The 24,955-nt window shown below is 34.0% G+C and overlaps 1 protein-coding gene and 1 pseudogene across 2 annotated transcripts; both read right to left on the reverse strand.

The window, feature by feature from the left end:
- Nucleotides 1–3,341: 3,341 nt before the first annotated feature.
- Nucleotides 3,342–6,279, reverse strand: LOC143634916 (F-box protein FBW2-like). 2 transcript variants are annotated; one of them, XM_077102874.1, is made up of 3 exons: nt 5,940–6,279; nt 4,814–5,131; nt 3,342–3,994 (listed from the first exon to the last, which is right to left on the reverse strand). In XM_077102874.1, the coding sequence occupies exons 2-3, from the start codon at nt 5,119–5,121 to the stop codon at nt 3,364–3,366; spliced, it is 939 nt and encodes a 312-aa protein (XP_076958989.1). In that variant the 5' UTR covers nt 5,122–5,131; nt 5,940–6,279; the 3' UTR covers nt 3,342–3,363. The 2 variants fall into 2 exon arrangements, with proteins under 2 accessions (XP_076958989.1, XP_076958990.1); XM_077102875.1 differs by lacking the exon at nt 5,940–6,279 and having other exon boundaries at nt 4,814–5,480.
- Nucleotides 6,280–17,007: 10,728 nt separating this feature from the next.
- Nucleotides 17,008–18,140, reverse strand: LOC143634917 (protein EXORDIUM-like 2 pseudogene; annotated as a pseudogene).
- Nucleotides 18,141–24,955: the final 6,815 nt, after the last annotated feature.

A 24,955-nucleotide genomic window follows, 5' to 3' on the forward strand; every position in this document is an offset into this window, starting at 1 on the left:
GGAAAATAGTATAAACAAGACTAGTAAACAAGAGTTCGGTCTTGGTTAGGTCTTAATTCAGTTCTCAACTCGGGATAAAACCGAGATGAGTGACTTCATACCCAATACCATGGAACTCTTTAAACATGAATTATAAAACTAAACTACTTACAATATAAACAAGACTAGTAAAGCATTAAAGGAAAATAGTATAAACAAGACTAGTAAACAAGAGTCCGGTCTTGGTTCGATCTTTATTCGGTTCTCAACTCGGGATAAAACCGAGATGAGTGACTTCATACCCAATACCATGAAACTCTTTAAACATGAATTAGAAAACTAAACTACTTACAATATAAACAAGACTAGTAAAGCATTAAAGAAAAATAGTATAATCAAGGACTATAATGAGTCTTCCATGTAGTCTTGTCTTGTAGCATATCACCTCCCGAAGAAGATGAAAGTCGAAGGAAACAAGGGGGTGCATATTATATATATTTTGTACCACAAGATATGAATTACTAAGTAACAAAACAAAAATTAAAGAAGGTTGTTGTTTGATTATTATGAACCTTGAATGTTTGAGATGGTGTTCTTAGTTTGAGAGAGAAAGAAGATGAATGAGCAAGAGACAATGAAAGGGATAAGCTTCTATATATAGGGAAGTGGTCAAAGTTGATTTCATATGTTTTATATCAAGACTTTCATGAGTTTAAAAAAGGTCTAACAAGTCAAATAATACAAAAAGAGCCAAAAGATCCGAAATATGAGGTCTGGAGGGGCTAGGCACCGCGCGACCGACCTCTCTCCCTTGGCCGCGCGGCGCGGCATGGTCAGGGGTGGGGTGGCCTGGTCCGGTTTGCTTCGCGAGTCGTTTCGGGTCGTTTTCGAGGCGTTTTAAGCGTTTTAAAGACTGTTTAAAAGTGTTTACGAAAACCGACAAGTGTGAGATGATTATGAAACATAAAAGTCCATTACTTTATATTTTCGAAAGATTTGGTTTACAATCGGGTCGGGTTTTGATACAAATACAATTACAAAAATAACCGAAAAGGACGAATGTTACAGGGTTTTCTTTAGCAAGGTTTTTAATGAGTCAGTACTCCAAGACACCAAAGTTTGCAAAAAGTGTCATCCAAGGGGGAGTGTTGTAAACTATTGGACGATGTTGTGAATTATTGGATGACATATTTGTCAAAGTCTTTGGCCACATGAACACTCAAAATATATTTAATAGTCAAGTTTATCTCCTGTAAATTTACCTTTTTTGTAGTATAAATACTACTACGATGAAAATGAAAAATCATCCCTTTATCAACAATACTTGAATAAGTTCATATCTTTATCCTTCTTAAAATCTCTGCAAAATTCCAGTTTATAGATATTGTGGTAATAATAGTTAAATTATAACAAAATATACATAGTTATTTTCATTAAAAATGTTTCATAATTATTGGGTAAGTCTAATATTATATTACATGAAAGTTATACAAAAAGGCTCGTTTAAGTTCATTAGTTTGCTTAAAAGCATAAATTTAAGGTTGGGCTCCTTTAAGCTTGGCTTGATTCAAGCTTTTAGAACGACAACCCGAGTAGCTCATGAACGGTTTGGTATGCTTACATTCTATGCGAACCCAACAGATAGATGATGTGAAATACGAGATACTCGTTTACAATCTGGTATGAGACTTGGATTACCAATATCCATATTGTATGGACCAAACTTCTAACCTAATCTTGAAATTTTACATGATATTGAAAAATGTCATACTTGTGATTTTAAGTTCTTTTATTCGAGTTTAATTTTATTAAGTGATATAACAATTATAATCGAATTTGAGGTTAAAATCAAGAGGAAAATAAAAAGACCAAACATCATAAGCAGTAACCATTTAGGACAAAATCATTTTGCAGAAACTTTTTTAGACAAAAGATGTCACAAGTGAAACATTTTAACTAAATTTAAAAATTAAGCAACAATATTTATAAATTTGTTAAAAATGTTTCCTTTTTCTACAGTTTATAGGAACATAATGGGTCCCACATCTTTATTCGAGTAGACAAACACAACAAAAAGGTTGAATTTTCAAAAGCTTCGACCACATGTGATCATGTGATTTCTAAGCTAGGTGATATGTTATGTAGTAACACATGTTGTTTACAACTAATAAATTAATCTAAAAATAAATTTTATTTGATTTTGAGGTATTTTTAAAAATTTTGCATAGTTTTTTATGTAATTTCACAATACCTTTTTATCAATTTTTAGACATTTTTTCACTTTCCAGTAAGTTGTTTTGTAATGTTGATTGTAGAAATTAAAACTCGGTGTGTGTATATAAAATCTATCTTTAATAAAAGAAAAAATTTATAGTAAAATATAAGAATATATGAAAGTGTCAATGTCTTTTAAATTAATTTAGTTTCACACATAGAGATATGAAATACTCTTCTAGGCTAAAACATATTTTCATGATATAATAATGATATTATGATAGACCCAATTGAATTGGTACATACACCAACATACCATTCTAGCCCTATAGAAATTAAGGACATACACGACACAACTTCTAGAGATTTAATTTATAAAGCTAGACCAACGTACAACGTATAATTAAGAATGTACAAGCTAATATAGCATGATCACTCTGGATTCTAGATTGGGTTTATTTGATTTTGGGATGATGTTGTTTGTACCACTTTGAGTACGCATGGTCCAACACAGAATGTCATTAAGTGCTTTAATGAATGTACAAAAGTTGTCCAAAAGTTCAGTGCCTTTACCAGTTCTTATTTACTTAAAGTACAAGTTAATATATCATGGTTTTAATTGTAAGAAATCAGGAAAAATTATATTTTTTAGGTAAAATTATAGGGATTTCTCATTTCGGACAAGATTTATTTTTTAGTAACGTAATAGGTAAAAAGTCGTGTGCTAGATGATGCGACACCGAAAGGATCACGTGTTTGGTCATAACTTGAAAGCATGGTCGTTTTAAAACGCCAGAATCATTAATTTTGTATAAAAACACACAAAAATGCCAACTTTACACAATGTAAATCTTCCAATGCAGTTGACCAATAATATACAAACTCAAAAACACAATGCAAGTATGCAACACAATAACAAAGGACTTCACTTCTCAAACTACATTGTAATATGGCCTTTGATTAAAAAAACAAAAGGAAAAGAAAAGAAAAAAGCAAGATTTGCACACTTACAAAACAAGATTACACAAACAAACCCTTCAAACAACCATAATATATATCACACATATTACACAAGTTTGAAGCTTTCCAAGTCTTTAGAAACAAGTAGTTTCCAAAAAAGTAAATATAAGTTTGGAAGATTATTTAAGGAACTTTAGGATACTACAATATTCAAACCCAACCATTCCCATAATTCTCACCAAACCCTTCATAAAACCTAAGTTCCAACCTCCCTCCAACCCGATCTTTGTCGTTCACGTCATCATCCTCGTCATCATCATCCCATAAACCATCATCATCATCATCATCCAAACTTTCATAATCAAACGAGTCTAAATCCGAATAATCCGAACCCTCGAACTGATCCACGACATGTGGGCCCAACACCTTGATCCTAAGGGCCCGCTTTTCAAGCCAATCTTGATCCAACTTCACATCCCAACACCCTCTAACATCCAAAAACTCAAGCTCTTTGCACCTGTTTATGATCTCAATCACGCATTCGGTGTCTATACAATTATATGCCAACTCAAGGAGCTTCAACTTGGACATGGTGGTGGCGATGGCCACCGCCTCCTCCACTTGTGGCCAACGCTCTTTTAAGTCTATAGGGTGCATGTTACGGCGGAATCCTACAAGTGCCTTGCAAGATTCTCCTATTGCCGATAGTGAACGGGCACTTATCTTGCAGCAGTAGCTTAAGTCCATGAATGTGACTGTTGAAAGCTTGCTTGATAGTTGTTTGACTATTGAATCAGTTATGTTACATCTTGGAATCTGCAATGTTTTTAGCGATCGCGCACTAAAATAGCAAACAAGGTAGCCGCGAAAATTAAACAAAAGATTAAAATCAGTATTGAGACAAAGCAAAATCTAATAATCAACTGCGAAAAAACATGATTAGAAAAAAAAAATACTGGTGAGTAGTAAGGGGTGTAAATTCCTGACACGACAAGAACCTAACACGGAACTTTGGTATAAACAGGTTCAGTCTCAGGTTGAACTCATTTATTTATTTATTTATTTATTTTAAAGGCATCCAATGTAATAAATTAAATTGATTGTGTATCTTCTACCAAAATTCAAAATTAAACAAAAGAGGAAATTGACATAAAACTTATAACTAAAATGTAATTATTTTATGTAAATTTGTATTTTTTGTTGTAAAAATGTAAATTTAAAGTATTAGTATGTGAAAACAATTTAAAAATAAAAAATTTCAGGTCAAATGGTTTGTGTTCGGGTCAACCTGCGAAAATTCATGTCGTGTTCAAGTTCACATGTCTAACACGATTTTTAGGATTGTGTTGGGTTGGATCCGCCAACCCACGAGACCCGTTTAACACCCCTAAGTGAAACCCCTGACTCTATTTTCATGACTTGTACAGTATACATTCTAGTCACCATATAACATAAAATGTGACTCACAAAAATAAAACATGATTGTGCTTATTAAAGTAGTAATAATCACCTTTGACTTAACTTATCTTACAATTTACAAGCATAGTTAGATTACCCAAACACTAAAAGTGTAAAAGATGATTACTTGAAACTCACACATCCAAACAACCCATCAATTCTAAACTTTAAAAACTAAAAAAAGCGAGTTCATGTAACTTACTTATCTGCAAGAAATGAGAAAGTTTGATCATTCAAGATGCCTGAAACGGTGACCTCCCGGACGGCCCCACTGCTTCGGGTAACAAGTAACCGGAGCATATGGTCAATGTGATCCGGGTTCGACCGAGAACTCCAGTCAAGAATGTTGATATGTTGCCAACAGTACGGGCCCGATACGGCTTGGTTCCATGATTTGCAAACTCTTGGGACAATTGTGAGTGTTTCTTGGAGTGATAAGTTGTTAAATATTAATCCAAGTGCATCAGGCAACAGATCTGCCCAGTTTCTCAAATTCAACCCTCCTTCCATTTATTAATTTCTGAATTCATCAAATAAAATAATAAAAATCAGTTCTTTAAATGTTTCCCATTCAAGATTTTAGCTTTTTGTTTGGATTCTTTTCCACTTTGATACCATTTTAGAAGTTCAAATTTGGCATGGCTTATGTTTAAATTTAGTAAACCCTAAATGATTATTTGTTAACAAGTCAAAAAAGGTCAAATCTTGACCAGTGTTTTCAACATCTTGAATCCAAGAGTGGTTGGGAGCTTGATTAAATATTATTAATCAAAACTATACATGTGAGGCTCATATAAAATCTTGAATTTTTTATATTAAATTAACCAATTAAAGATTTGGATGAACAAAAAAGGGATTTTTACACCATGAATTAGGAAATAAAAAAAATAAAAAAATCATATCTTTAAGTGGGAAAGGAAGATATTCAAGTTGAGATCTTGAATGATTAATAAAGAATCAATTTTTTTTGTCTAATGAGAGACAAAAGGTGAGGTTTCATTATTAAAATGTAATAACATTCCAAAAATCTTGAATCAAGCCAAGTGAAGTTGAAATGACAGTTTTATCCTCACCCATCTGAAATCTCATTTCTTTCAACCAAAGCCACAAAACTCAAATCCAGATAAACCCCAAATTCAAAACCAAACAAACTAATTACATATGTTCTTGAATCAAGATTCATCAAGAAACCAAAAAGATTCATACCCAGTTCAGATATTCAAACATTAAACTCATTTCCATTAAAACCAACCAAAAAAAAATCAGATTTTTATCATAATCAAGAACCAAGAGCCTTAAAAACTGAAAGATGTGTTATTAGTTATTACCTTGCAAGCAGAATGTGTGTTATTCCTTGTGTTGAGAAGGGTATATTATATATATAATAATAATATAATGGATCAAACAGCTAGCAATCTATCAGAAACCATGTGGGCTTCTTGCAAGAATCAGAGAAAGATAAAAAGATGTGCAAGAAATCCAGAGATGGAAATGAAAAAATGAGCAGAAAACAAACAAGAAACACAGGGGGTTACAAAGTGTGAAAGAAGCCACAAAAGTAATAAAAGCTTTGTATATGTATATGTATATGTAACTTGTCAAGATACAAGTTCACTTGTTGTTTTCTGTATTTTAGTGAATGAATGCCCAAAAATATTGTTCATCAGAGAGAGTAGGTGGTGATTTTATTGTGGTTGCCTTTCTTCCAATGCCAAAATCTTTAAGTCCAAAGGTATGTACAAGTTTTAATGCATGGTGTACTGTTTTTATTTCATGGTTGTGTTGTGTTTGGAAAACTTGGTTGGTGAAAAAGGAATTATCTTTTATTGCTGATAGCTAGCAGAGATTAATGTGAGTGTGGGGTTGGGTGTCCTTATGTGTGTGCCAATTTAATTAATGTAGAATTTTTGACTTTTTGTCAACAAATGTCAAAGTTTGACTTTAAGGTTCATACCATTTATGTTCATTTGGTGGTTACAAAACTTCAAACCCATGCTTATAGGATTTCCTATTTGACTTAGTGTCATAATTGTTATGTGATAGTATTAAGAATAAAGTTCTATTATATAGCATTTAAGCTCGGTAAAAAACATCTAAAATAAAGTTTTATAAATAAACTTAACTAGTTTTGTTGCCCAAAGGATGCGTTGCATGGGTGTAATTTGATAACCACGGACTGTTACAAAGGTTTTCGAAGTACATTAAACATAATGGATAAATCCGACTACTACAAAACACAACATGAGTTTTAAATCATTCTGTTTGGTACCAAAGGTTTGGAAAGGGAAAGGATTGCTTGAAATAGAAATCAGAAAGAAATGGGATGTATCTTGCTAGCGGAGCCGTTCAAAGAATAATCCTACATGTGGCGAGGATCATGTTTCCGGCTTCGTTTAGTACGATTTGAGTCGCCTTCTCGTTGATTTAAATGGCCCTATTAACCGTTCAGCCCCAGCAGGGCATAAAAAATAAAGTAGAAGACAGAAGATATTGAGAACATGTACCCCTGTTAAAGATAACACGTTAAAAGAATTACTCGTTGTAAATAATACCTTATGAAGATGGGATAATGATGAATAGTGTTTTTATGACCCAAAGCAAATCTCACAATTAATTGATATCAATATCTCATAAACTAATTTAATGCAAAAAAATGAAATATGAATAACTTTAGCATTTAAAACAGAATCATAATTTTAACAACAAACAATTTTTTTCCAATCACAAACTCTAGTATTTATCTTCCAACTTGTACAAAAACGATGCCCGTATAATTTTTCAGTTGCATGTTATTTGTGCTAGAATGGTTTGATTTGGTCTATATTTAGCTAAGGCTAAGGGTAATGGGGCTTGGTTGAGCCCCAAGTGATCCAATCAAAACCCGACACGTAGGCGATGACATGGTACTGGATAAAGCCTCTCAACCAAGCCCCAAAAGGTGTAGTGGGGCTTAATTGCCCACCCCCAATTGTTTGACCAAGCCCCTTGCTCAACCCTTGCTCAAAAGTTTGACCAAGCCCCATGGTCCGGACCACGGGGGCCAACCGCGCCCCTGTTCACTTGGGTGGTGTAGTGGTGTGCGCGAGCCACCTCACCTGCCACATGGACCGCGCCCCTTCCTTCGCGAGCCATTACCCACAGCCTAAGCGGTTGAAGACACAAACCTTAAAAAGTAAGGCATGTGGATTGTGGATGCCTTAATGTTCTGGTCTTAAGGCTGATTTGACAAGGGTTAACTAGTGAAACATCACTCCCTTGACCATTCATGAGTTAAGTAGCGTTAAGATAAGATGTGTTGACGTGTTAAGGATCTTTAAAATCATTTCTTCACACACACGCAATAATTTAAGAATTTTTTTAAAATCAAATTGAGAGGGGTTAAGGGGTGTTTAATCCTTTCTTAGAGTGAGACAGAGTGAAAGAGGAAAAAGTTAGTGACGTATCACATATTTGCAGTTAAAGGACATGAATATATATCTCATGGATTAAATAAATTCATAAATTAATATTGTAGCCATGGACCAAAATCAAAGTAAAAAAATAATCTCTTGGGTTTGATCATGAGCGTAGCTCACACATAGATACTAAGGGCAACAAAAATTTCCATTTTTTTAATTTCATGTACTTTGGTTATGTGTTGTATTTTTTTGGTACATGCACTTTTATGATTGTGACATTGCACATGTTGGTTGTTTGAACTTATTTTTCCTGTGCTACAGCTAGCCACACCTATTCGTGGTCAAGACGTCTTATAACTTAGAATATATATCCCTAGATATATCCTAGAAATACATCACACAATGTGTAAGCTTTATGTCAATTAAGTTAAGTATTACATGCTAAAGAATAAAAAAATGGTTATTAATCACTTATATATATAGATCCTAAATTTCTCATAAACTTAGTACCAATACTGATAATGCTTGATTCGGTACCGGCACCGTAGAAAAAAAATCAGTAAATACCGGTACCAAACTGAATCATACCAGTCCTGAAACCTTAAATAGTTGGTATCGAATCGATACCGATAGTACCCATTTTGGTACCAATATGGTTTGCTTATCCATAGCTATATATATAAGCAAGTATGATAATACTTAAAACATTTACTCATATATGCATGGTTCTACCGTAGACAGTGGTACTATTATAGGTTAGTTTTTACAACTAATAATAACTAATGAGGTCATGAGTGTTATATACTAGACAACACAAAATATGCTCAATAGTGCATATTATTCATGAAGTAAGCCCCCAAAAATAAATAGAAAAATAGTTCTAATAAAAGGAATCCAAGGATCATATTATTTTTCAATTTGAGTTTTACTCACATCTCGAATAAATTCCTCATAGATACATAAATAATTATGCGGAAAGTCGTATTGTTCATTTGGAAATTTCCTAAAAAGCTAATCATAGGTTTCTCTCTCCGTTGAAAAAAAAACTAGATTCAGCCATTCCCAGGATCCCAAAAAGTATAAAGGAAAAGGAACGACCGAAATAGCCCATATCGGTTCACTCAACAAATATTCAGAGATAATATCCAACATCATATTATGCCTAAGGAACTCATCTCAACAATAAAGGTCGGACTCACATACGGTTCGTCAAGCAAAGATTAGTAAGGGGCACATGACCCATGAGACCTAGACCGGGATACTTAAACAGTTAAACAGAAGACAAGCATGAATGGAGAAATGTCATAACACGTGGAATCCTCACAGAAGGGTCATGTTGTGCATTAAATGCCCTAGATCATACTATCTGGGAAAATTTTTAAGTAGCGACACTCATCAAACGATGAATCATTTAGTTTGATAGTATATGCATATGTAATTATGCATCTAATAGTAACGGATTTGTCCCGCCATGATCAGTATTGTATTCACTTACCCCCTTCTCATATAAAAGGATTCACTCCAATATGAAAAAGACATTGAACGAATTCCAACAACAACTTTACATTCACACTAGCCTAGGTGACCCCGTCAGTGGTGATAGTCATCCTTGGAGGGAAGTCTAACGACGAGTCGATGACCTGACAAAACCTCTTTGTCCTCCTAGTTCCTTCGTACTGTCAAAGTTCACTGCCAGGATATGGTCCTGATATTTCCTCTAAAGCTGGAGATCCTTTCAGAGTTGAGAGTTGGGAGTACAAAGCAAATAACAGACCCAGGTGACCGTATATATTCCTTCACAAGTTAAGTGAAGATAAGCGGATATATTAATATGGTATACAATGCGTACTTATGTGAGAAGTTAAGTGAAGACATGCCAATGTCTTTCAATGTGTTAATACACAGTTAGGGCATTTATTCGAGGAAATGACGCATCCAACTAGGCCAGAGAATGGAACTTTAAGAAAATGTTGTTTCCCAACTAAAGGGAAAGATGAACAAAAACTTTTGTATGCCATTAGTGTAACAACCAAAAACGACACTTAAAGCCAAAAGAAATGTGTTCACACTATTTGCTCGACTTTTAGTCTGGTGGCATTAGGAGAGGCGATAACTCTTGCAACTAAAATAGCTAACAACATAGTTTCAAAAACAAATATACCATTAGGGCTAAAGCTCCCCCTGATGCTTTGTATTGTGATTTCCCTAACGGGAATTGTTTCAATTTGAAAAGAGAAATTGAGTTAAAGTTAATTACGAGAAGTAAATGCATTTGGTAAAAAAAATATAGAAGCCACACCGTAGAATCCGGATTTGCGCCAAAGATGATCTGGAGGACAATGAAGATGTCCGAGTGGAAATCAATATGATAAGAAGTACGGATAATGAAGTTATTAGACTGTCTAGGAAGAGAGCCTAAGTTAAAGAAATTCACAATTGAAAAAACTAATGCTAATTTGGTTGGTACAGAGTATAACGAATTCAGGTAGACAAAGGAAGTAGCGTAGAAGTGTTGTACGAAAATTGTTTCATGCAATTGGATGAAGAAATTTTAAAGACGACTGGAAGAAGACCCAATGTTGCAAGTAAACTTTTCAGGTGAAATGGATTCAACGTTGTGAAAGGCATGCTTATCAGTTACCTTTGAAGATATAGGGCGTAGAACCACGATATATTAGATGATATTAACGGTAAGGGAACACTGGCACACTGAATGTATCATATGATATTAGGACGCCCATGTTGTTCATGCTTTGGTTGAAAGAGAAATGAAATTCCGACTCTGATAGGCATGTCGCCACATTGTGCTCGTCAAAGGAACATGTTGCAACTAGGGTTGTACAAAGGTTCAGAACCACGAGAACCGAACCGGAACCAAAAATGACTTAAATTTAAAACTGGAACTGGAACCTATTCTAGTAAACCGTTTCGGTTCCAGAACCGGTAAAGTTGGTTCTCGCTAATCGGTTATGTGCCAGAACTGGTCCGGTCTTTTTATTTATCAAATGAGTTGTGCAATGATGTTTATAAAAATATACATCTTTTTAACATCAAATAATCTCTAAAAACTGCAACTTCTATCGTATAATATTGTTAAAATAACTACTTATCATGTTAAAATGTATTTTCAGGTGAATCCAAGCCTCAAACGAAGAAACGAACAAAAAACCGAAGAAAACCCAAAGAAAACCCAAGAAAACAGCAAAACATGGGGTTGTGCTTCTGAAAGCACGGGGCTATGCTTCTGAAAGCACGAGGTTGTGCTTCTGGAAGCACGGGGCCGTGCTTCTAAAAGCACAGGGCCGTGCTTACCTATCAGAAGAGACAAAAATCTACAAGAAAAGACAAAATAGCGGACAACTAGACACGGGGCCGTGCTTCAATGGACACGGGGCCGTGGTCACCTTCTAGAAAAAGACAAAATGAATTTGGCACATGTCATAATAAAACACGGGGGCGTGCCTACCTAAGCATGGGCCGTGCTCACCTTTCATAAACGACAAAAAGAATTAGCACATGTCACTAAAAAACACGGGGCCGTGCCTTAGGAAGCACGAGGCCGTGCCTCAGGAAGCACGAAGCCGTGGTGAGTCATCATGTACGATATGACAACATGCAAATGGGACACGTAGACACGAGGGCGTGCCTACCTAAGCACGGAGCCGTGCTTTTCTCTCCAGACAGCCTATAAATAGTGGCTCTTGTGCCATTTGAAGAGTGTGCCTTGAAAAGAATTATATCCGGTTTTCTCTTATAAAAACACACACTAACACTCACATAGAAGATTTAGTGAAGAGTTTGAAGGCTTGGAGGTCATCACCATCAACCATCATCATCATCCATCATCACCATCATTAAGAAGGAAGATTCGTCTACATTTGGTTAGATCATTCCAAGTTTAATCATGTATTTGTTATCATCAATCTTAATGTTTATCATCATGCTTATTATGAGCTAAACTCCTTTTACCATCTAAAATCTATGAAGAAGCTTTGTTTTACTTGATAATTATATAAAACATGTGGCGTATTCTAGTAAAGTACATGGTTATATTACAATTATCTTTTGATGAGAAATGTTTCACCATATTAAATCACTAATTCAATGTTGGTGGTTGTCAATTCTATTGGCAATCGTTCATGATCGATTCATGTTCTTGAAAGATAGAATTACTTTGATACATTATCGAAACATGGATCTTTATATTGTACTTAGAAATGATGAGATATAAGTTATGATGTATTTCTCTAAGTCTTGGTAATCTGAAAATGGCTTTGCCTAGGATATCATGCTAGTTAAAGAAATCATATGTTAATGGAATGTGTAATTATAACATACATAAATCAACCAAGGGGAGGTTGTGTGACTAAACTCCAACCACCCGAAGTTGTTAGAATTGGTATTTGAGAAATCGAAGTCAATCCTAATCTTTCTACTTTACGAAACTACTTGCCAACTTAAATTGACATCATTGAGATGGCATGACATAGGAAATGGTGGACTTTAAAATGCGCATATTATCTCCTTAGTGCCAAAGATGCTCACTTAAGGTTTAAGGAACTATCTATCATATATTGCTATGGCAAGTTTATCACATGTTTTAATATTAATTATCATTGCTAAAATGGAGTGGATTCTTGATCTTAGATGGTAACCTTCGCATAATTGAACAACTCGTTTAGAATCTCTCGTCTTGGTCACCTATATATTATATATATAAATATTTATATTTTATAACAAGTTCAAAAATTAACCCCAAAATGATTAAAACCTCCGATTAAAGTAAAACAACGATTTATCATTAGAAATATTTGTGTCCACAGATCGATACCTGGTTCTTGCCAATGCTATTCTACATATACGATATGTACACTTGCCTATTTTGTGTGTGTTTAGTCTTTGTAGAAATCACTTTTATAAATTTAAAACATGATCTTGTGCAAAAGCAAATCATCCAACCTCTTATATTTTATAAGACGCAGCACACCACCATCATGCAACTTTGCAATTTTTAAAACGAGTTTATATAATTTTATGTCTTCTTTCATGATAAAAATTATTTGGATTACAATATGAACATCCATTATATCTTCTATTAAAGGAAGATTATTTCATTTTACATTATATTACCTTAAAAGCCTGAATCAAAATTGATCTTGGTTGCTAGGTATTGAATGTAAAGAAAAAAGATTAAAATTAAATAATGATTGAATTAATGTCGGCTAATAAGTTACCATGTAAAAAATGAGAATTGGTAAATTTATTTAAAATGTTTTTAACGGTTCTTCAGTTCCACGTCAAGAACCTCGGTTTTACCCGGAACCGAACCGGGAACCTTTAATGCAAATACTGATAACTGAGAACCGTAAGGTAACACACGTTAGTGGTTCTGAGGCACCGGTTCGGTTCCGTTTCCTCGGTTCTTACGGTTCTGAACCATTTCTTGCTCACCCCTAGTTGCAACTGTATAAACTTGTGGAGGTTTGAGGCAAATCAATAAAAGCCAAGTGAAGAAAAATGGGTATTAAACGCACAATTCCCAGAGCAAACCATCAAGGTGGCGACTAGGAAGTAGCATGTCCCAGCGAAGTCGGAACTTAAAGAGCTCTTGTTTCCTCTCGTTCTCTGTATATGCTCACCCACCGCTCTCGTTTTACACGAGCACTACCACGTTTACGTTCGTTTATGATCATTTATGTTTGTTTATGTTCGTCATGTTCGCTTAAGTTCATTTGTGTTTGTATAAAAAGTTAACAAATAAACACAAGTGAACATGAACAAATTCATTTCATTAACGAATTAATAAAGTTATAAACACGCAAAATTATGTTTGGTTATATGTTCATGAACTATTTGTTTGTCCGATAAAAACTCAATGAACAAAACATAGACAGAACATTATCCGGTTCAATCTGTTTACATACCTTGTTCATTGCTCATCTTAACGGCGCTAGATAAGACATACCGGTTTTGGTGAAAAGCCGTTTTGTTTAACTCTACGCATGCCTGCTTTTTCAACCAAAAAAAAATTCCAATGGGAAACTTATTTACTTTTATTATTATTATTATTATTATTATTATTATCTAATAGAAGTAAAATCAATTGTTGGCGCCGCAGGATTTTTATTGGGCAAAGTGGCAGCCCCTTATTGGGCCACACTCCAGAAATATCATATATATAATATACTTGTGCAACTTAATCATATAAATTAGTTCTGGTTCATTGGCTTTGGAGTTGTAAAAAGTTGGTGTTTCCTTGATTTACCCAGGTTTGAATCCTACAAGGGGTCAAGATAAATGATTTTTTCAAATTTTTTATTTCTATTTGTGTCATTATTAATTTATTGGGCCATCAGCTGGCCTGTTTAAAAACATGTTCTTATTATCTCAAATTCAAAGTATTTATAAACTAAGGTTATTATATACCCAACTCCTAAAACGTCTAAGTTTTACCAACCGATTTTTTTAGCTTTTTTTCTACATGCGTAACAAACATTTCGTTTTTTGCTTTACCGAATTCGTGTCGTCTCACGGTCACAATGTCCGGGCCTGACAATGCTCGGGTTTTACCGGCTCATCGTACAACATCCAGTACCGACAGCACTCGGGTTTTAACCACGCCCAGGTTTTACCAAACTTTATTTTAGTTCCATTGTCGTAACAAATGTATAAGAAATCGACAAAATTTGCGTTGACCCACCGCTGAGAAACTCGGATTTATATTAGCACCCCGATTTTACCGACTCATCACCACAAACTCCTGAATATGAGTCGACTCGCCACTGCAACGCTCGAGTTTCACCAGCGACGGGGTTTACCGATCGAATAAACATTGTTTCAAGTATGTTAACAAATATTTATCCTATGTTATACGAGTTTCGATGAGTCAATACCTCAGCGTCTAGGCCCGACTGACGTCACCCCAGTTGCTCACCTCTATATTTATTTTTTGTTTTCATTTTTTTAGTTCCAATACATTAACGAATGTAGCTATTACCAACTAGATTCGCGTTGACTCGCTGTGGTCGTACGGGACCAACCGCGCCACCCATTGGCCTACCTCAATTTTTATATATTATTTTGTTTTCAATTTGTTTAAGTTCCAATACCGTAACGAACGTAGTTAATACTGATCGAATTCGTGTTTACTCGCCGTTGCGACACCCGAGTTTTACCGACCGTTTTTACCGCGCAACGCGCGGATAAATCACTATTTTTTATTATTGAACAGCCAAATGTGAAACTTATTAACCAAACTCGAAAGTCGAAACTCGAGTAAATGGGCCAAATCTGCGTTGTCTTTGATTCGAATCATACTAGAAAGGGCCAACTACTTTTCCCCATGTTCTGTTTAGCCCAAAGTCTCCAATTATTATTTCTAAAAGTTAGAGCCCATTAATCTGTTTTACCTTTGAAGTTTTGAACTGGACTTCTAGTTCTACATGAGTCCGAGTCCGACTACCAACTTATGTTTATTTAGAATTGTTTTTGCTTCCCAACTTCTAGACTTAACAATGAACCGGAACCGTGAGACTCATGGGCTACACTCTTACCAGTTACCAGTGGAAAACTTGACCCGATATAAAAAATAATCAGGTTTTTAATCAGTAGGCGTAACATTTAACAAAGGTTTTCTTTTTCATTACAATAAACTAAAAAATAAAAACTTAATATATATGTGTATATTAAATATTTTAATGAACTGTAAATCATATTTATAAGAACGGATAATTTTGCATAATTAAGTTTATTAAAACATAATAATTATTTGATTTTAGTCAATAAGAATAAGACGGAAAAAAATAAATCATTTGAATACTATACAATTTGTATATTGTGAATTATGAAAGATCAACAATTAAATATACTTTTGGTTTATATTTAAAGAGAATGCATATTAATATATGTTAATTCAATAATTTATTTTGTAGTTTGAAACATGAGGTCTTGGATATCACACAATAATTTATTTTTTAAAATTCTACCAAACCTTACTGACATGGAAAACAGGTCATGGGTTACAATATGAAAATGGATAATGGTTCATGATATAATAAGAAACAATTAACCATTTGAGATACCCTTCCTTTTTTTTGAAAGTTGAACTTCATTAAACCACACACGAAAACCACCCACTCTCCGAGGAGAGAGGGGTCCGCAGTTCACATTACATCAGATACAAATTAAACCAAGAATTTCAATCGCTAACCGAAGCCTTGTGCCTATTCAGCTATTCTTATACCACAGAAAACCATACGCCTTTATATCCGCTACAATATCCACAACATTGCATCTCTTGTTATTAAAAATATGTTCATTCCTTGCTTTTCATATTCGTCAATAACAAATCATAACCATGCCTTTAAAAATCTCCTTTAGAAAAAGGCATTTCATTAGTTGAGAAAACCTTCCTGATCACCTAGTGGTGATGACAGCAATGATCATAAATAGAGACGATTTAACCGGATCCGAATAAAGGAAAAATCTTGACCTAGACATAAAACTAACTAAGTTTTTTTCCACATTGCTATCCGACAGCTAATGTCAATGGCATTCCATTGTATGTCCATTCTCATTTAATCCGATATTAAAGTCTATATATCCATTATCATTATCCAGATCCAAATATAGTAAAACTTCTGTAAACAAATAAATATTTTTGGGAATTTTGTGAAAAATAGTGTTACTTTCAAAAATAACGGTAAAAAAGACTCAATTCTTTTTGGTTTTAAGTTTTAACATACTATAACTGGGATTAGAGCGGCTTTAATAGATTATTTTTTTATACATAAAAATGGTTTAATTTATGTAAAGTATAGCATTTAGTCGTTAAAAAAGCATAGAAAATAATTTATATTGTCAAAACATAAATGTAAATTTTATTAAAAGAAGAAAAAGGTACGTGAATACTTCAAAGGACTTTTGACTAAAAACACCACATGTGATAAATAGAATTATATAAAATAGATACTTTATATTTTATTATATTATAAATATAAAAAAATATTAATAGCCGTTCTTCTCTATTATGATATTATCTCAAAACAAACATACTAAATGCTTACTGTACTCAGTAAAATATTAAACTAAACATAATAATTTTAAACAATTGAATAACTATAATTGACAAGTCATCCTCCAAGTCATCTTCACATGAGTGTCTTGCACGTCGACGTGTTGGGGTCCCACATAGCCGGCAACAAATACTTACGCCCGTTCACACCTTGCGCATTATAGCTAGCCTTAGTCTTCGTATCCACCAAAACCTTTCCCGGGTATCCCGGGTACGAACCCGACCCGAATATCCCAGTACAAGCAGTTACCGCTTCTAACGGAGCGGTAACCGAAACCTGAAAATACCCGCCCTTGAACGGGTTCGTCACCGTCCCAGCCAACACCGTCGCAATATTAATCACCATACCATCAATGCCCACGTCACCGTTCGGCGCAACCAACGGCGGATCTTTTGGTCCGTACGTTGGTTGCGCAAACGGCCACGCGCATTGATCCGGACACTGAGTGGCCGAGTTACCAACCCACGCGTAGGCAAAGTTGTGTCCCTTGTTAACGCGTGTGGACCCGTGGGTCCCACACCGGTTCATGCAAAAACCTTGTACAGTGACGTCAGCTGATGTCAGCACTAGGCTTATTACATTAGCCCCTTTATTTTTGGAGGCTAATGAAATAAGATTGGAATCTTTTAGTGATTTTCCGAGGGAGTACTTTTCATCAAGTATTTGTTTCCCTAGTTGAATACTCCGCGGCCCGCCTTTGTAGTTCCTGGTGGTCTGCCACCAGGACGCGGCCGAGGGCCGCGGAGGGGACTGTGTGTTCAACGACGTGATAAAGTCAGTTATTATTGATTTTTGGATTGGTGTAAAATGACCGTACCAAAGAAGGTTAACGGTGATTCTACCATTGAGGAGTGATCCTTTGTGGTATTTGAGGACCGTAACCGGTGGTTGTAGGACGGCTAGTTGTCGTGGGATTGTGGCGGAGCACGGGTGGATTATGGTGGAGATGAGGAGGATTGAGGATGCAAAGAATATTAAGGAGGAGATGGAAATGGTATGCATGGTGTTAATTGGAAAGTACGATGGATGATATGGAATGTGTGTTGTGTGTTAGGGGGTATTTATGGTGTTAGAGTACAAGGGGAAAAAGTTGGATGCATGTTAAGTGGATTGGAAAAACGCCTCGTGTTGACTTGGTTTGGTTGGGGAAGTGTATACATCATGCATGATTAAGTTCAACCTCTTCACTTTTATTTTTTTTTATAAAATAGTGTGGATTAAAAATTTAAAATAAATGTTTTCCATTTATATTTGTCTTTAATCTATCTAATTAGTTTTTACTAGTGTTGTAAAAATCGTTAGACATTAGTCGAGCGGAGAGGTAGGAACTAGCGCTTAATCGGGATTAATAGAGGTTAGTCGGGATTAATTGGAAGAGAATTTATATGTTAATTGTCAAATATACATATATATTTCAAATATTATGTATAAAAGTTCATTTTTTACCGATTTTGGACAAATAGGGATAAATCAGCAACAAATCGGCGAGGTAACGACTAGCGATTAATTGAGGATTAATCGGAGCCTAATCGGGATTTTTGTTACACTGCTTCTTTACTTATTTTAACTTTTTTTTTCAAATGGTCAATATAATACTTTGTGTTTTTTTAGTTAATCCTAGCTTTGTAAACGAGCCGAATAACTGGTGGGTCGCTTGACATGAAATTCGTTTACTTAATTTTAGTATTAATTTCATTCAGTTTTGGACGTATTAATTTAAATGTTAAATCTTTTCATATGTTTTTAAAAAAATATCTTGATAATTTTTTTTATAAATATTATCGATTCAACAATACTATTTATTATTTATAATAATTTAGTTCGGTTGAACAAGAAATCAAAATCAAGCAAAAAAAAAAACGTGCCTATAAAATATTCACTTCAAAAATATGTGGGCATTCAAAAAGTGTGGTGGTGGTGGGGTGGAGGGGGGGCGGTGGTGAACTCGCATTCACCGGATACTCTATTCACTCACATCATATCGACTTTGTTTGCCAAAGTCTAGCGAAGTTTCGTATTTTTCAACTTCGTTTATAGACCTGTGCACTGGTTCACATGATGGACTCCTTGTCTTTGTAATATATGCCTTGAAACAGGAGTAATGGTTGTTTAAGAACAACTCTTCGAGTAGCTTGTATACATAAGTGTCCTCGGTGTCTGTAAGGGAAGTGATACTCTTGAGAATGCATCAATAATTATACGCGTGTATGGATTAAGACCGTTATATATAGAAAGTTTAGAGTTGGAACCAAAGTTTTTACATGATGTGGGTGGCTTCTCAGTGAGCTTTTAAACTTTTTACATGTCTTATAAATATATTCTCTTTCATCCTACACAAAATCGGTGATTTTGCCTCGCGTGCGCACAATCTTGACATGTGGGAGGTACGTACTCTGGATCTTAGCGACTAGCTGAGTTAATGTAGTGATGGAAACTACTAGTGATGGGAGCCACTCCTTGGCTTGACCACATGAAAGGTGAACAAGAATAGACGAAATCTAATTGCATCATGAACATTTAGATTGTCATCAGATGCTTCATCAAACTGAGCCGAATTTGCATTAGTTATATTGTTCCAGCTTTAATCTTGATGTTCTTTTAAAGAATAACTATACAAAGCAAAATATTAATCTAATAAGACAATTTTATATATATCCATACAAATATTAAAAATATCATATATGCTCAAACAATATTATATATGCCTTTTTAAAGGAGTTAAAATTGGATATTATTATATTTTTTTAGTTTTGATTGGGTAACTATATATTTGATTGGGTAACTATATATATGATTGGGGCATTTACATATTTCCCCTCCCTAACATCCTTAATTACATATTTCCTCAAAACCAAAACAATAATTACATATTTTCCCTTCCTAACACATATATATTACATATTTATCCATTTTAATAAAACAAACTTATTAGTTGACTAATTTACCCTTACTTTTATTAAATTACCCTAAAATCTAAAATCAATATTTAACTATTACATCATACAACAAAATCAGTTATCCCCAAAAAAAATCCAGCCTCCCACTCCCGGATTCATCACCATTAATCCCGTTCCGGCCAAGCTCCTCCCGGATCCACTACCATTAATCCCGTTCCGGCCAAGCTCCTCCCGGATCCGAGTGGTGATTGCGGATAAAAATTGCATGTGGCGGCAACAAAATACTGGAAAAACCACCTTGTAATCGTCTTTCCGACGAGTCATTCCAGATTTGGTGAAGAGGGTTTCAGATTTGGTTGGCGGTGGTAAGATGGTGGCGAAATGGTGAAGGTCGTTTCTGAAGGTCGTCGGAAAATGATGATTAGTGCTGGTAGAAGGTAGCCGAAAAATGATGAAAGGTGATGGCTGGTCGGCGGCGGCGGCTGCGGCTCTGGTCTAACAGACGGTGATTGGGGTAATGGAAGAAGATTATGTTGGGTGATTGGGGTTTTTTTTGTTATATGTTTAATTTATTATAGGGATAGATAGGTAATTTTATATGAAAAGAGAAAATATGTAATATGATTTTTGGGGTTGGGGATATATGTAATTAAGGGTATTTAGCAAGGGAAAATATGTAAAAACTCCTATATGATATTTTTCAAATTTTAATATTTGATATATTATATGAAATTGTTCCTAATCTTGATTGGTATATGAGATGAAAAAGAGGGGGCTAATCCAAAAAAAATATATATTCAAAGAGGTTGCATTTAGTCTACACCTTTAATTTCAAACCTCCAACCTTTAATACAATTAATAATCCATTCATGCTCATTTAGCGCACCATGTTCACAACAAGTGGCAATTTTAAAATATTTAAAAAGTATGTAGGTTTTAAAGAAACGGGATAGCTCATCATACAATGAGACTAATGATATATAACAAGTATATAATTTTAATTTTAATTTGACGTTAATCATGCAAAACACACACATATATAAATACTTGATGATACACAGTTGATTATAAAATATGTTTGCCCATTACAGTGCTACGTTAACCTAATATAATACTCTTGTGTTTCTGGCTCTAACCGATTGTTATAATGATATTTAGCTATGCAAATATTCTTCTCTTATTAGTCATTACAACGGTCTATCTAACTCATCACTTGGTGCATCCAATTTTATGTTTTTTGATACTAAACTGTGTATCGTTAAACTAACATACATCCAATTTTATGTTTTTTGATACTAAACTGTGTATCGTTAAACTAACAATGTTAGGGTACTTACAACAACATGTCTAAAAAACGTGACCACCTAAGTATCATGGCAAGGCTTTGCCCTTCAACCAAAACGAATTCAGAAGACGCCCTAAAACGTGTACTCTCTCCCCCTCCTCTCATCATCTTCACTTTGGGCATTGCATAATAAAATCCATCTTCCATGTCTCTTCTTCATGCCACATCCCATATGTCAATTAAAACGTCCAAAACGGGGTTATTATGAATACGGTTACATATGGAATAAAAGAAAGGGTGAGAATTTGATGGCATTGGTCCTGGTTGGGCAATCATTAGTAGGGACAGCTTGCTATTGTGGTTCAGCCAATAAAACCGGTGCGGTTTTTGGTCGGCCCAACATTTTGGGAATAAAGTGAACTTAGTGGCTACCGACCCACTTCTTCACCTAATCATATAAACAAAACAACCACAATTATTATTATTAAACATATATTTGTTTTTACGTGTATAGAAATATAACAAAAGAAGATTACAGATATTAGATATGCATGCTTTTAATATTTTATGTCTCCAGACTGATATAAATAATTAGTTACAAATAAAATACTATACGCCACATAAATATATTTATATTTATTTATTGTTTTAAAAATAAAGCCATTATGCAAGTGCATCATATCTACTCTTTCTTTTCTTGTTCAATGTACTTAGTTAGCAATATACACAAATATTTAATACACTTATTTATTGTACTTTTTAGGATTTAAACCTATAACCTTAGGGTGTTTAATAGACTATATGTCAGTCATCCATACTAATTTCAATGATTTAAACCTGACGAATGCAGGAACACCATCAAAGACGAAACTCATCACTATGTGAAAATCCATCTTAAGTCTGGTTTTGAATCTAAGAGCTCAAAGATCCAAATTTTTAAACATCATTCTCATGCCACCGGACTATAAGACCAACTGTAAATCTTAAAAACACAATAAAAAGTTAGCGTATTTAAAAACTTTTAATTATATTGTATATTAGTTGAGTAGTTTGTTAAATTATATCTATATTAAGGATTATTTTTTAAATTTCCAAGAATAACTAACACTTTTACGTAAGTATTGATAACGCGTCAGGCAAATTGTTTTCTTTATAAAGACTAAAATGACACCTTATATAACAATGTCGTAAAGAAATTTCTTAACTTTTGAAATAAGCTTAATTATGATTTTGTTTATTATACTAAATTAGTGTCGAGTTATTCATAAAAAAGAAAAAAAGGAAATAATAAAGGAAAGTTGGCGTGTTTATTGATGGTTGATATAAGACGACAGCTAATAATGGGGTCCCACAATATAATAAAATGGGTGGCATTTGGTAAGCCACTTTCTGTGCGCGGCTTGAACCATGCGACACGGTCAACCAACCTCACTTGTTCTCACTCACTCACTCACTCACTCACTCACTCACTCTTTTCATTTTCATTTTTATTTTTTAATTTATATCTTTTCTAATATACCAACATCCCTGCTTTACTAATCGTTATTAATTAGTATCCCTTGCCCCCACAACTTGCAAAAGGCCATTTTTTTTTTGTTGTTTTTGTGGAAAAAACATCGATGAAATATGCAAGCAGTTACATTCACGATAGATAAAAATAGGTGATGTGAACAAACAATTAAATAAACACCCCATAAAAATCTGTTATTGTGAATGCTGTTATTTTAAAGGGTATATATGCATTTGAAATGATATATATGTATGTGTATTTTATGATGCACACTATGATTGAGCATATGGGTGACAATTGTTGACACGTTCGAAACACGATCAGATTCCAACTAAAAAAAAATAGTTTTTAGGTTGACTAACATGACAGATTTAAAAAACAGGTCATATTACAGTTTACTCGTTTTGAAAACATGCCGGGTGGACACATTATCCCATTTAAGTTTTTAAGGAAAAACTTTTATAGTTATAATTTTGTTTTGTTTTTTTTCCTTCAACTTTTTTAAGATACATTTGCAATTTTTAATTCTTTTTCAAAATTTTTTTTCCCAAAAATAAAAAAAATCATATTACTCATTTGCTCTACAGACTCTAAATTATATCCATTTTAAAAAATATATATTTTAATATATTTGATAAATAGGTTAAACGAGTCGTATTCAGGTCGATCCGAGTTATGTGTGTGCGTATTAGGATTAAAATCTTTGACAAGAATAATAATATGAATCAAATTCAAGTTGCAAATATCAATCTGTCAACCCATCACGACTGATACCCCTAATTAAACGTCACACACCGACTAGCAACATGGGTGATGTAAATCACGTTTTCTAAAGTAAATTGGGTGGGATGGGTTAAAATTCCGGGCTGATTTTATAAAATATAGTTAAAAAATAATCATAACAAATTGGGTGGTGTTGGACATGCTCAACCCTCCACGATAGTGGCTACAAGGTGTGGATCCAACAAAGCTTTTTTAAAAATTGTATAAGTATACTAAAAGCATTCACAATCTCTCTTTTATATTTATATTTATGTGAGAGTTTTTTAAATTATTTTAGAGAGTTGTAAATGGGAGAGACCGGAAATTTAAAAAGATGAGTAAATTTGAAGGAACATTGTTTATTATTTATTTATCTTTTAATATATTTAAAAGTTATTTTAAGTGGAGATGATAGAAAAGATAACGATAAATATGTAAAAAAAATATTATTTAATTGTATATGAAAAGAAACTGTAATATTTATTAAGGTAATTATAAAGATAGAGACTGAGAAGCTACGGGAATACTCTAATTACTAAATTCATACAAACGTTAGAAAATACATTAAAATAAATAATGCTAACATTTTTTTTTTTTTGAGGTTATTATTTTGTGAAAAGTAAGATATCTTTCTTTTTCCATTTATGCGGAGATTGTATGGGAAAAACACGTCAAATGACAAGATGACATACCGACCATTTAATGCATTGTTTGGTGGGTCTTGAAACACCCGATACATTGATTACAGTGTTTAACACGACAGGGAACGTATGTTACAAGTCAAATAATTCTTTGCACAACAAATTATCTTTATTTTCAGTTTTTTGATGTTATAAAACCATTTTTTATGGTGAGAGGCTTCGAAGCTCCTTCTCAATGTCATGTCAGCTCACGTGGGCACTGGGGGCTTCAAAGTCCCACCTCAAAGATGTCCCTCTATGGTGCGGGGGCTTCGAAGCCCCTTAATTTTTTTTTAATTTAATAAACCAACAAATTTATTAAATACAATAATTATCAAATACAAACTAAATTAAAATTAAAAACATATACATAAAAAAATCAACTATTTTTAGTCGTCGTCGTTTTCTTGTTTGTTTCTCCAAATATGTTCAACCAAATCCGCTCGAAGATTGAAATTCGTTTCCTTTTTTCGTGTTCTTAATAAAATAGCAAATCTCATATTTGTTTAGTGTTGTCATCGGATCCGGCGCATTGTCGTACTCGCCTTGACATATTGCTCTACCCGAGTCCTCCAGTATCATATTATGCAAGATAATACAAGTGTACATTATGTAAGGCCCCGTTACCGGTGCCTCACTTTAACGTTGGATTTACTCATAAACACAGTTCTAAATATCAGAGTTAATAAAAACTTTCGCGGAATAATATAAAAGTCAACCATTCATTACAAACATCCA

Source organism: Bidens hawaiensis, unplaced genomic scaffold (assembly GCF_021521415.1).
Source record: "Bidens hawaiensis isolate Kalapana, Puna unplaced genomic scaffold, B.hawaiensis_p1.1 tig00007270_1, whole genome shotgun sequence".
Taxonomy (NCBI): Eukaryota; Viridiplantae; Streptophyta; class Magnoliopsida; order Asterales; family Asteraceae; genus Bidens; species Bidens hawaiensis.

Coding starts and splice junctions, on each gene's coding strand:
- LOC143634916 (XM_077102874.1), bottom strand. CDS start 5,121: ATGGAAGGAGGGTTGAATTTGAGAAACTGGGCAGATCTGTTGCCTGAT. Junction 3,995..4,813: donor TTCTCATTTCTTGCAGATAA/GTAAGTTACATG, acceptor TTGCTATTTTAG/TGCGCGATCGCTAAAAACAT.